Source organism: Cryptomeria japonica, chromosome 9, assembly GCF_030272615.1.
Source record: "Cryptomeria japonica chromosome 9, Sugi_1.0, whole genome shotgun sequence".
In the NCBI taxonomy this organism is placed as follows: Eukaryota; Viridiplantae; Streptophyta; class Pinopsida; order Cupressales; family Cupressaceae; genus Cryptomeria; species Cryptomeria japonica.
The window spans coordinates 468,357,249-468,371,499 of record NC_081413.1 but is presented as its reverse complement, the minus strand read 5'-3'; the positions used below and the strand labels follow the sequence as shown (position 1 = coordinate 468,371,499).

Here is a 14,251-nt window from a genome sequence, read left to right as displayed (position 1 = left end):
AGGAATCTTCCACGAGGATTTGAATTGAAGCTTTTACAGCTTTCTTTAAAGATCTTTACAGGAAGTGTTCTATCCATAAGTTGCAGGACTTTTCTCATAAATTGTGATGCCTTTTTTTTGATTTAATGCAGCTGAAAGTACTTTTCTTGAAACACAGCAACTACATGTACAACATGAAACTCGCTTGCCATGAGCTTAAAAAATGGTGCACATTGAAACTCTTACACAAAATTGCACCCAGATAACATAACCCCTGTGCACTCCTCACATGTGGATGGAATCCATGCAATCCTCAAAAACTCCAATTTTAAAAAAATCAAAACTATAGTCTGGTGAGTTGTAAGCTTCCATGCCCTTCAGTAAGGGGGGCCCCACCTTTCTGCTTGCACCAAAAAAGTGCCCAAAGTGAAACTATTTCACCAAGCTTCAAATGCTAACTCCGCAGAACATGCAGATCCAAAATTTTTTAATCTCAAACACTGCACACAATCATACACGGAGATCAAATTGTATCCATCTCATGCAAAAAATTGACACAAAACCCAAACTTCAACCTCATGCATCAACCTGAAATCTGATACCATGATAAGAAAAACACTTCACATAGGACCTATGCTATTGAAAGAAAGGGTGGAAAACACTCAGACAGACAAATTAAAAAATGGGTACATAAGGTATCATAATTTCACTGTCTAAAGTCTCTGAACACTTAGTTACACAACAACATAGCTTCAATAATGATCACATCATAGCGGATCTCTTTAAATAGAGTCACTAAACCAATGACTAATAAGGTACAGTCTACGTGGGATACATCCACACACCTAAAATATAGGCATTAAATCACTATTACATCATTGGTTTACTTATAGGTAAAGCACTATAAAGCATAAGTGCAATGCAAAATCAAAATTCTAACAGTTTGTTTTTTGTTTCTAAAAACTGGTAGGAGGAGTATAAAGGTTATAGATTTCCACTTGCTGTTGCGATAGTGCTCTCAGGGCAATATGAAGATGATGTTGATAATGCTGAGAATGTGGTTTATACGGGCCAAGGGGGCCATGATTTACTTGGGAAGAAACATCAAATAAAAGACCAAGAGATGAACCGTGGCAATTTGGCTTTGAAGGTACACAGTTTGTATTCAATGCAGAAGTTGAACAATATTATTTTACTTTATATTAGTGAAAAAGGATCTCAACAATTTTTGTTCTAGTTTATATGTGGACTTTGTGCTTATAATTATCCTAAACTACTTTGTGCTGCGTGCTTCTAGATTGTTCATTTGGATTTTCTCACTAGTACTTTGCTGATGTAAATAACTTAGATATTTGATATATAATAGAGTGCATTCTAAATTTGCTGTACATGTAGGCTCTTGGACAGAGTTTTACGAGCCCTCATTTGAGGTTTACAGAAACACAGGGATGTTTTGAAGTCTCAAGAAAAGGGGGCTTTTTCATACAAAATAAATTAAAAATAAAGAACATGAAATCACTATATCACGATAGTCTTATTGAGTTACTACATCACAAATGTCAAAATGAAAATACAAAGGGGGAGGGGGTGATGGCTCAATGATGTCAAGGTTGTGCTTGCCTGTCACCATTCCCACAGGGTTACATTCCCTAGGGTGTGAAAGGGTGAAGCTTAGTCCCAGTGGAACCTCCCACATTCACATTACATATCTCTTGCACATCACATTCAGAAAGAAAAAAAACGATACAATAGATGGTTGCAAGTTGTATTTGTGCTATGTACGTCTGATGCCTTGTTGATTGGTCAGCAGCCTGGTTTAAGCAAAATGGCAATGTATCTTCACTGATATTGTTTATGAATGTAATGTCCCCTAACTGATTAACATAATTGATCTATTTTAATATACTAAAATTGATTGAGAGACTAATCATGAAGCCGGTCATTGATATTCTTCAAATTATTAGTTATTAATAAGTGCTTATTTATTTTCCTCATTAGATGATTAATTTCGTAGATGGAATACTCGCAGAGTACTTGGTGAGTTTTGAAAAACTCGTGAGTTTTTTTTGCTCGGGGAGTACTTATGCCATTAACTCGCACAAGGCAAAATTCATCGATTTTTTGGCGCCTCTGGCAAAAACTCAATTGCAAAAAAAAAAGAGGCCCAAACACGCCAAAAAATAATCTTTTTTTTATGCAAGTCAGTCTCATTGTCTTCATCAGAATATATACATGAATTATAATATGATTTATACTCTAAGTTATATTTCATGTATATATTGGAAGGATGTTTGAGAGTGGTTTCAGATCTCTAGGAGTTATAATGCAAATTCTAGGTTTTGGAAGGTCTTCTAAATTTTTAGACTTGGTCAAATTTCAGTAATTAGTAGGCTCCTATTAGAATTCTCTCCCTTTCTCTATCTGACTCACTTTATCTGCCCCAAATTCTAGACCTATCTATCTACCTATCACTCTTCCTCTATCCCCTCTCCCTACCACCCTCTATCTCACTCTCTCCTCTCTCCCCCAAGATCTAGACCTTTCTCTCTACCTCTCTCTCTCTCTCTCTCTCACCCTCTGACCCTTGCAAGGGGTCCTACCCTGAGCCTCATTTTGGCGAGGTGGAGGAGCCACATCGGACTCCTAGAACTAGACCCTCTTGTTCTATCTCTCCCCTAGTTTTCCCTAGAGCTGAGAAGAGGAAGATGCAAAATGTTTTGATGTAGTATTTACTTTTAGTTTTACAAAAACAATTTGCTATTTCATTTTGTTTCAGTCTATCAGCCATCAGCATTCCACAAGAAGATGCCATTTTGTACCCAATTTGCATTTAAATCAATCAAATATATCTAAACTCAGCTTGTTTCTTTTGTGTACTCATTTATTGATTCATAGGATACATGTCCTCACTGAACTTTGCAAAAAAATGCATTTCTGATTAAATTTTAGCAAATTTTTAAGTGGACGAGTTTTTGCAGAGTTTTTTTTTTCAGGCCTTGGCGAGTTTTTGTTTTTGGCTAATAGTTCAACTATGGTTTTTACCTCTAATTCGCCATAGATTATTGATAGGTGTTTCCTGGATGAAAAATTGTATGCATCCTTGCAAGGCTAATTATTATCACGTGTTTTCAGAATTGTATCTACCAGAAAACTCCTGTCAGAGTAATTCGTGGGCATGATTCAAAGAACAGCTATACCGGGAAGGTCTACACATATGATGGCTTATACCAGGTAAATTCATTCAGAGTTTAGTCCTATAATTCAAATAGTGGTACTAAGAACATTGATTAGGTGTATGTTGTATTCCTTGAATTGCTCGTCGTATCAAAATACATGATTTTTGTTGGATTGCTTTTATGTTTTAATTTATACATATGAAAGGAAAAAAGTTAAAACCATTGGAATCTCCGCAAGACAGGTTGTGATTTTGGTAACTCTATAACACTACCAATGTCATACTGAAAAGCTGGTGGGAATTGTGTATTCCTCACTGAGTATGTTATTAAAGGAATAAAGTAATATAGCATGCCATTACAGCAATATAATGACGCAAAGGAAATGGACTCAGATATCAGATAATACTTATATTACTTTATTCATATTCAAGAAAACAACTTGATAGTTCAAATGAGATTGATTTACAAGGTAGCAATTTAAGAGAAGAGGTGGACCTTCAACACTGACTTTTATACTTGGATAATAGTTCTTCTATGCTATTTTAAATTTTTTTTTACATGAAATGAGAATTTTAAAGTATTAATTGAATTAATTTGCTCTGAAATGTGAAAGTATTCCCCCAAGAACTTGAGGGGATTTGTTGTGAGATGAAACTCATCAGAACACTTGTTTTTTGTTTTAATATTTTTGTATTTCAGACTTTTGGCTTTTGGAGTGTCTCAGGGGCCAAATTTTGATGAATGAAGTTGGGCACCCTATTATCATGTGTTGTATGCATTCTAAGCCCTCTACATCAGCATCGATGAAGCTACACCCCCTGCAATTTGACCTAGTTTTATGATATAAAAACTGTCTAGAACTGCCATCCTGATCAATATGGATCATAAATATCTTTCTGCATTGGACTGATATACCAATCGCTGCAATTGACCTAAAGGGGTGATTAGGACTGTTTGGTTTCATATCAGTATCCAAAGAAAATTTTGATTTAGGGCTGGTGATGCTCAAGGCTGAAATGCTATCCATGCTTATGAAAATGACTTAAATCTTCACTGCACCTAATTGAAGGAGGAATCACCACAACTTTGCAAATGGTAAAAGCTGACATTTTTTCCCTCCCAATTGTTGGTTAGGTCAAAGACCTGCTCTAATTTTTACCATCTATCTAGTTGATTGATAATCCTTATGGGTATAACAGCTTGTGTTTTTTGTGGTATAATTGTGTGGGTGTATTTTTGATTGAAAAAATGTTCGACACAGTTATACTGAGAAGCATTCTTAATCACTAGCGTGGACTGTGGAAATATCATGTCTCTTATCTATGTAATTCTTGTGAACTAATAATGATCATGTAGATGGTGTTGGATAAGCTCTGTGATTGATTAATTATGCTGTCAGATTAATATTCAATTCTGTATACTGTGTTATTAGCTGGTTTAAGATGTGCAAAGTGCTTTTCTTATTGCAGGTTGTTAAGTACTGGGCTGAAAAAGGGCTATCTGGTTTTACTGTTTTTAAATACCGTCTTAGGCGTCTTGCAGGGCAGCCGGTATTGACAACAGATCAGGTTGGTTATATTTGCTTTGGTAAATTGTTTTTTGTTTTTGTTTAGTTTGACAAATACTGTTCATTTTGTTTAGACACAATGGTGTATTGTATTAGATTCAACTGGACACTGATCCTTGTATCAACACATAACTGGGTACTGTTCTTGGACTATTTTAGCCATAATCAGACATTGTGATGTTACTGTTTCAATATATCATATCCCTTGAATCTGCATTGTGTTCGTTCTTTGTGGGAGCAGGTTCATTTTAGTCGAGGCCAAATTCCACAAAGCACATCCGAGTTACGTGGGTACAGTCCTGCTGCAATATTCTCTTATTTACTCAAAATAGTTTCAAAATAAATTGGTTAATTTTGTGAACTTTTTCTTTTTATCAAGATATTGTATTTTCATCTATCTTATCAAGTATGAGCCTGACATTTACTCTATTTTATCTTTAACAATATTCTATGTTGCAACTTGAATCTAATAAGTTCCATCCCTTCTTAGTTTGGTGTGTAAGGATATCAGCAATGGCCAGGAGAGACTCCCTGTTGTGGCTTCTAATGTTGTCGACAATACACCTATTTATCCAACTGGTGAGGCTTGATGCTTTCACGCTATTTGTTTGTTGTGTCATTTTATTTTATTTTAATGGCCTGCTTTGGTATTTGCTAAAATTTGATAGATGCATATGTGTATTTTAATGGTTTCTGTTAGAAATGTGAATCCATTATAGCATATGGCAAGTGGAAGAGAGCTAGATCAGATTTTAGATGAACCTGCAGCATGTGAAAACTTCTTGACAACCTCTTGGTTTAATCATAATATGAATTTTAACATGAAAAATATTTTTGGAAATTACTGTCTTCTGAGATGGAACTGAAGAATGGATGCCCACCAGTTTTTGGGAATAGAAATTTTGAAAGGATATTTTTATCTATTTTTGTATTGTAAAAATAAATAAAATCCAAATTCTGTGATGCATTGTTGTCTAGATGTTTGAAGGGATTTTTAAGGATTCAATTGTCTTGTTGGTTCTTTTTCTAACCTCCACAGGATCATAAGAATAGAGAGTACCTCACTAAAGGAGCAGAATAATTTCAATGGGTTTAGGCACATGCTCGTACAAAAAAGGCATATACTTGGAGCTAAAAGCATGTCTCTACAACGGATTCAATTTTGTTAGCTTGAAGAAGCATGCCCAAGAGAACAATGATGCACCAGTACTAAGGATTATTTCTTCCTTCTAATCAAAAACACATCTGCTTAGTAGTGGCTCATGTAGGATAGGCAAGGCATGCATAGTCTAGATAAGGAAAAATTGAAAAAGATATTTGACAATTTATAGGTGCACGATAAGAAGTTCTAGTGCACCAATACAAAAGAACAGGAGGCTTCAACAAGTATAGACTAAAGTTTCATGTAGAATGAAGAAGGCATGCTTGTACAAGGCACTTTTTATTTAAAAAAAATGACAAAGTAATGGCAGGCACCTTATAATGAAGAAGTTATCAGTTTTAAAATTTGCCTGGACCAATGGTACACACCTAAGGTTGTTGGTGCTTCTATACAAAGTACATGTTTTTAAAAAAATCATATAAAGACTATAAAAGTACACATGGGAGGAGAGGTATGCAATTGTGAGGAAGTGAAAATGTTGAAACTAAATCCAGTCTTTAAGTTAGATTTTTTATTTTCTAGTGTTCTTAGCTAGTAGCATGTGCTAATACAAAGAAAACTTTCATTCAAACATTTTCCAGAATGCGTACAAACAGGTGTCAAGGAATAGAGACATGCCCATACAAAGCAGTCACTTTTTAGATGCTTGAAGAAGTGTAGATGTAATATATTTTTTTCCAAGTTTTTTGTTTTCTTGGGAATGCTTTGTAATGAAAGACAATGCAAAATGATATTGCACAGATAATAATTTTGCAGCAATGAAATAACAGAAATTTATCTTATAATCTCAAAAATGAAGTAAACCCACAACAGGAAATAATTTCAGAAGTGGGTTTACAATATCTCATAGAAAAGAACACCACAGATTATCAAATTACATTAGAATGCTATTTTCAATATACCCATTAAATCTGGAATGCACTAAACTGAGTTTTGGCACTTCAAACAGCAATTGGAAACCCTTATCTTGGATGCCACACTTCAAACTCTGCTCCTTTTGCCTCCAGCAAGATTCCTCTTTGATGCTCTATGCTAGGCGAATGAAAACACCAAACCTCCACATCCCTCTAGCAGGTACAACCAACAGCTGGAAATGTTGCGGCCAGCAAATGGAGTGCAAAATATGCAATCTGCTCCCAAAAATTTGCACTGTCAACCCTCTCTGAAAGTTAGTGATCTTCACAATCCAGCTCTGAAGTAGAAAATTGAAGAAATCAACACAAGTCTAAATGTGATTTCTTATTGAAACCACCGACAAATCTCCTAGGTTAGATCTTTCACTAACAAAGAAGATGTCCTCTGCAAGGGTTTTCACCCTCACAAAGCCATAGGATGAACAAGTTCAACAAGTTCTGTTCTGAAAATCCAAATCATGCATAAACATAAATGATCTCCACAAAATCTTTAATAAAGACCTCCAAAACCCTTGCCTGCTTAGGGGTTTACACTTTTTTTAATTTTATTTTATTTACTCCTATGTCTCCCACTCCAAGGTTCACTAATTTAATTTTAAAACAACTTATTTCCCCTTAGGTGCCAACTTTGTCACTTTATTAAATTATAACGGGTTAATTTAACTTTAATATTTTAATGTTATTTAAATTAATCGCTTTGGACCACATTAACTACCAAGATATCAACATTAAATGCATTTTGACATTCCCAAAATAGAAATACCACCAACCAAGTTGTTGTCGAGACTCAAGACTGACTATTTAAAAATATTAAAAATGAACAAATTGTTTGAATTTACTCCAAAAAAGGTCATAATGCAAAAGCCAACCAACAGAGCTTGAAGCAAACTTGTCATCACCAAATAAGCTGGATATAACGGTCACTTTAAGTCCCCTAACCCTAACTCATTAGCTTATGGGAACTTGCTGAATATTCTAACGATCACCAAGCTGAAAGTACCTAGGAAGGGGACATTACATTAGAAGTGTGCATCTATCAGAAGGCTTCAAAATGACTATATATTTTCAAGGGTTAGCTATGATCAAAGGAAAAGTTGCATAATCATCAAAGTCTTCTAGAGCTGCCTATTCAGATTTTCTATTTTTGGTCTGTGTTAAATATAGATCAGGGTAAAAATAGCAAGGGCTATAAATATGTTCTTATCTTTGAAAATGTTGATAGCATAAAATAACATGAGTGCAAGGAGCCTGTGCTATTTTCAGCCTTATGCTCTTTTTAGCATTCACTATTTATAGCATGAAGTCGACTAATTTTAGATCTCTTGTCATGTGATTGGCGTGAGCATTAAGTCATAGTTGTAATAAAGTCAATCGATAGCTTAATTGGAGGTTGCATGGTTTTGGTTTTAGCATTAGAAGGATTCAAAATGACAAGATATATTTTCAAGGGTTAGCTATGATCAAAGGAAAAGTTGCATAATCATCAAAGCCTTCTAGAGATGCCCATTCAGATGTCTATTTTTGGCCTGCGGTGAAATTAGATCATGGTAAAAATAGCACGGATTATAAATATGTGCTTATCTTTGAAAATATTGATAGCATAAAATGACAAGGATGCAAGGAGCCTGTGCTATTTTCAGCCTTTCGCTCTTTTTTACTATTTCTGATTGTTAATCCAAAATTCGATGTTTATTTGCTCAGTAGGATTTATTATGCATATGTTGCATCTAAGTCTCGATTGAGATATTTGTTGAAGAACATTTAATAGCTTCTACTAAGTTTGCAAACTTTGTATTGCTGTTCTTTTTGGAGTTGGATATAATGGTTTTTGTATCGAGTCCTTCATTTACTTTACTAAAGTCACCATGTTTTTATGTATTAACTTATTCAATTTGGATGTGTACTTGTATTGTTTAGTTTGTGCATTTCATTGAACAATGCAAGTGTCTAGCATTCAAATCTATTTTTAGTTATAAAGTATAAAATTCTTTGCCAAGTTTCGAAAATGTATCTTAACCTCTCACCCTAGGAAAAGCCAAAAAGATGTCTTCACATTTTATTTAGTATCAACATGAACCACTCCAAAACTCATTGTAATAATTGTAAATTGCAAGTACATATTGTGTAATTTAGGCTAGTTTGTAATTTTCAAGAAGTTTCCCTTGCTAATTTAAAGAGTGGTTTTATCGCATATCTGTTTTTTTTTGTGTTGCACTGAAAGGTGCGAATTTATTGGAGGTTACAACAATATTACATAAATTTAGCTCATGTAATTTTCCAATTTCAATAAAATTTGTTTTCATTTGTTTCAGAACATATAGAGAACTTTCACTTCTAGTTTAAGTGTCAAATTTTGCAAAATTATTTTAATTGACAATTTTGGTTGTCCCTTAGTTTTTTATTGTTACTATACTTGAGGATGATATGTTATTTGTAGCCAAGAATAGGGTAATATAATGAGGAGAAGATCCATTAGTTCAAGTTGTATTGAATGCTAGGAAAGGGACTAGGAATAGGACTGTTGATACATTTGTTGTATCAATAAATAGAGAGCAGAAATCAACATGCCGAAAATGTAAAGAATTGAAATGATATCAATTGGAATACACTAGTAGTGAGAAAGAAAGTTAAAAAGAAAGAAAGAATGAAATATTATTAATGTCCACAAGTGACCAAAATGTATTATTGTGACTTGGAAATGGGAATAGAGATAGTAGCAAGAGGATCAAAAAAGAGTCTTCAAAGAAGCTACAAACTAAAAGATATCTAAAAGCAAAACAAAAACTGAAATGTTTTTTGATAAACAAAAGAACTCGAGTACTAATAGAAGGGAAACAACTTGAGAGACCAACAAGGTAACTATAAATAGTCCACAAATAGTACAAAAATGAAAAATCTATGAGAGGACTATTTGGAGAGATCCATGGACATATTACATCATTTGACAAAATCCAAATTGGAGGTCAAAATTGTGTTGGAGATGGAAACTGGGTGCTGAAAATTGTAGGAGATGCCAGCCAAAAGAGATTTCGATACTCTAAAAGAAAGTTTACAATTCATGTTAAGGACCATTAAGAGTGGATTTGCAACTTGTTTTTTCTAGAAAATGGTTCTTTCCTATTGAATCTAACTTGCTCCTTTCGGTATTAGTTCGGGTCCAGGGATTTAGTTCATTGGTTCGACTGATTTGTTTTGGGGTTTGTGTTCGTTTATACAAAAAAATGTAAAAATCACACACACATATCACATAGCATCATATAAATGACAAAACCACTATGTACGGTAAATATTCATCGTCCAAACCATAGAAGCATAAATTGCCAAAAAATCGGGAAATAGTGAATTGACGAATTTCCCAACTTTTTCCCTATAAAACACATGATTTTTTCCTTATAGTTTTGCTTAGTACCGATTTTTGATCGGTTTTCTTTTATTTCTACTAGATTTTTTGAGTTTAATCGTGAATTATGAGGGTTTCTACCCACAATTACCGGTAGAATGTTTTTGCAATATGTTCATAAGGATTTTTCACGATTTTCGTCAACTTTTGTTAGGGCACGATTCTGCAAGGTTTTTTTACAATTTCTATCAATTTTTGTTAGGGCACAATTCTACAATTATTCTTCCCTGTCATCGATGAAATCTTCCAAACAAATTTCAAGGATAATAGCAACGTGACAAACAGGAAGGGGGATGCCCTTGCAAATAGAAAATTGGATCTAGGCGACTATAATTTCTTGCACCCATCATCACAAACCCTTGATCCATGATTTTCGCCATTTTAGTTAGAACAATTGAGGCAAGAGTTCAAGTGATTCCAGGCTGATGTCATCACGAGTAGCTTAATAATATAATATTCTAATATAAAAATAATAATATTAATATAAAAAATAAAAATAATAGAAGGCTAAAATCGGAAACAAAGGGGAGGCGGAGGCTCTGCAACTCACTCGTGCTAGGGTTTCTGCATGTGTGTGAGCCCCTCATCGACGCGAGGGCCAGACGAGCCTCATTTACTGGAGGCCTGTACAGTCCCTCTTTGCTATGCCCTTAGTTGTCGTTGGTCGCTTTTTCTTTTGTTTCTTGTAGATGACGCATCATTCTCAGGGCGGTGAAGTTTCTCTGCCATCAAACAAATCCTTCAAAGATGCCCTGATTGATCGGCTCGGTGTGCACTCGGACATGGCCTTTCTCCTGCAACCAATGGCTCCCCTCGACCTCGACAAAGATGGAGAAGGTAAGGGGTTTGTTCCTGTTAAATTCACAGTTAGACCTAATTCTCTTATGGCACAGGCTATTGATCTAGAAAATAATTGACTTAAGACTTCTGCTATTTTCTTTACGGCTTTGGATTTGAATGCTCTCCCCTCATGCAATTTTATTAATAATTTGTTCCAAAATAAATGGGGGAAGAAACTAGGGTTTTCTGTATCTTTTTGCAAAATGATTCAATGAGGGCTTTTCATTATTTTCTTCAATTCTCCTAAACATCAGTATGAAGTAGTTAGAAAACAATTTTGGAATGTGGGAAGTGTTGCTTTAGGGCTTTAAGTTGGTCAACCGAGACAAAAAAGATGTCATGGCAGTGTCGTGCCCTAGATGGTCCTGGTTCAAAATGTTCCTCCTTTCTTTTGGAACCTTCTTCCTCAAGCAGTGGCTATTCTGGGTGATGTGTTGAGAGTTGATAATTCCGCTACTCTCTTGCCTCATCTAGACGCTAGGATGCTTATCGCCATTCACCCTAGTATCGCCTTACCCAGTGAACTAGTTGTTGATCTCGAAGAGGAGTCTTTTTCTTGCCCTGTTAAATTTTTAGGGGATTTCAATGCTTGTTTTGTTTGTAAATGGATGGACACCTCCACAAAGAATGCTCGCTCCTTGTGAAACCCAAGCCCCCTTCTGATCTCCGTGCGGATTCGCCTCCTTCAGTTGTTAATGGCTTTGCCGTCTTGGCCCCTACCTCCTCCCCTTTGCCCTCCTTGCCCACCTCCATTTCGGCCTCCAGTTGTGCTTCACCTTTCGACTCTGCTTCTCCCTCTGTCTTTCCCTCTCCGCCCCCCCGCCCCCCTCCAATTTCGCTGGGCTGCTCGGTTGAATCAACGCCCCCTCCCCTCCCTCTGAATGCTCAACAATTGGTTTTACAAAAATTAAGGAGCATGGCGGCTACTAGAAATAGAATTGAGAAACTTTTCACATAAGATAACAAGCACACAACTGCTAATGTTATTGGCAACAACGCTTCTTCTGTGGCTAGGGGTAAGGCTACAGGCGCCCAAGCCCGCACTCCTAGTAGTGCTAATGAGGTTCCTAAAGTGAGGAGCAATAGGGACAAGCAAGTGGTGTCTGAGGTCTCCTTGAAGGCTAATCCTCAGGACCCAGATGAAGCTAGTTTTGAGATCACAAGGGATTATAATCTTGAGGTCCCGCTTATTGTTATCTTGATTTCTGTCGAGCCCTCAAGCACTCTTCCCTTCAGGTTCTCGAGTAACCCTAATAGGAGCGAGGGCTCGAACCCTGTGGGTGACTCTCTTGCACCATTAGGAATGCTATTGTTGACAATGCCATAGAAACGAGGGCCTCTGCTACAGACAGGGGATTCAACAAGGAAGGTTTGGATTGGAAGCAATGGGCTGTTGTGCCTTATGCCCCCTTTTCTGCTCAATGTATGTTGGAAAAAGTTATGTCTGATATTGGACTTCAGAGTTGTCTAGAGAAGACTCGCAAGCCCCGCAAGAGAGCCAAGAAGAAGATCGCTTCCCCTTTAGGGGTTGATCAATCTGCTGGCCTTAAAAAACACCGAGGTAGATCGTTGGGGTCAAACCAATAAAAAGAACAGTTTTGGCCCCCCCAAGAAGCTCATCCCAAAATGCTACAAGTCCTTCAGAACCCCAATGAACACTGCCCCTTAAATTTGCTGCTATGACCTTGCATCTCATCTCTTGGAATGTCAAGGGATTGGAGTCCTCGGACATAAAATATGTCATTAAAAGATTGTCTCAGATAAGGAAAGAGGTAGATTTTCTGATGCTGCAAGAGCTGAAAGCAGTCAACTTTGCTCTAGACATCAATTTGAAATGTATTTGGAAGGAGGCCACTCAATTTAGCACTAAGCACAACAAAGGGAAGGGGTGTACAACTATTCTGGTGTCTAGCAAGTGGGCCAAGTTTGTAGATTCGTGGGGTATTTCTCTTTGCAATAGAGCTGTTTGGCTCAAGATCAACTTCAATAGTACCTTTTTCGGTATCATCTCACTATATGCCTCTAATGACCACAGAGAATGCATTTCATTATGGAAGTGGTTTGCTGAATTGGAAGATATCCCATGGATTGTTGGGGGAGATTTTAACATGATTTAAAATGCATAGGACAAAAGTGGAGGAGCTAAATTTGAATGGAAGCCAAATGAGAGATTTTATTGGAATAGGATGATTAATAAGCAGAGCTTAGTGGATACTATAGCTGGTAGGAAACATGAGTATGGGGGCACTTGGTTTACTTGGCGTAACTATCAACAGGGGTCTAAAAGGATCTACAACAGATTGGACAGGTTCTACTTTAATAGGAGTGCCTTCAATGAGATCTCTGGGCCTGATAATGTCAGTGTCAAGACCATCCCTACACCCTGTCTAACCACCATCCCATTGCCATCTCTATTCACCCCCTTATATCCCTCATCACAAACCGTCACCCCTCAGATTGTTTTGCACTCAATGTTGGCATGCTCAAAGATGAATGTGTTACTCATGCGGCCTTCCTAATTAGAGAATACAATGCTTGGTTCCCAACCTTTGAGAACGCAATTGATAAATGGAATCAAAATGTTGATAGCTGGAAAGCCCTGTTCCAGATTGTAGGAAAGAAAAAAGCTATGGATGGCAGGAAGATGGAGCTGGACTTGCATAACCAACTCTTGGAAGAAGATTATATTCAAAAACACCCTAATAACATTGAGGCAACCTTTCACATCCGGGTCACCAGATATTCCTTGAGAGTTTTTCAAAATAAAAGATTCAGGGGGCCAAGGTGTGAGCTAGATTTAATTGGGTGGAGAATGGAGACAAGGGGTCTAAGTTCTTTAATTTCCTCAAGAAAAAAGAGGCTAAAGAGTTGGTGGGTTCGATCAAGGAAGGGGATTGTTCACTTCAGAGGATTTGGGACTGAATATGGATGCTCTAATGTCTGTGCTCTTATGCCCAAGAGGATTGAGGAGGAATATGCAAAGATGCTTGATAAGGACATCACTTTAGGGGAGATTGCTCTGGCCATCAAAGTCCTGAAGAAAGACAAAGCCCTCGGACCTGATGGACTGTCAGCAAAATTCTATCAAGTGAACTGTGATTGGATCTGTGAAGACTTGCTGCAACTATATTAGGCAGCTATAGACCAGGGATCCCTAGGCTGTAAGATTAACAATGGCACTATCAAGCTAATTCCCAAAGAAGGAGATAAAAC

General features: G+C 36.7%; 1 protein-coding gene across 1 annotated transcript in view; it reads left to right on the top strand.

Moving 5' to 3' along the window:
• Positions 1-14,251, top strand: part of LOC131075930 (histone-lysine N-methyltransferase, H3 lysine-9 specific SUVH4) — a 122,946-nt gene that overhangs the window by 53,778 nt on the left and 54,917 nt on the right. The window contains exons 6-10 of the mRNA XM_058012893.2: positions 950-1,129; positions 3,112-3,210; positions 4,625-4,723; positions 4,964-5,013; positions 5,213-5,301. Coding sequence (XP_057868876.2) covers positions 950-1,129; positions 3,112-3,210; positions 4,625-4,723; positions 4,964-5,013; positions 5,213-5,301 — 517 coding nt within the window. The remainder of the gene's footprint in view (positions 1-949; positions 1,130-3,111; positions 3,211-4,624; positions 4,724-4,963; positions 5,014-5,212; positions 5,302-14,251) is intronic.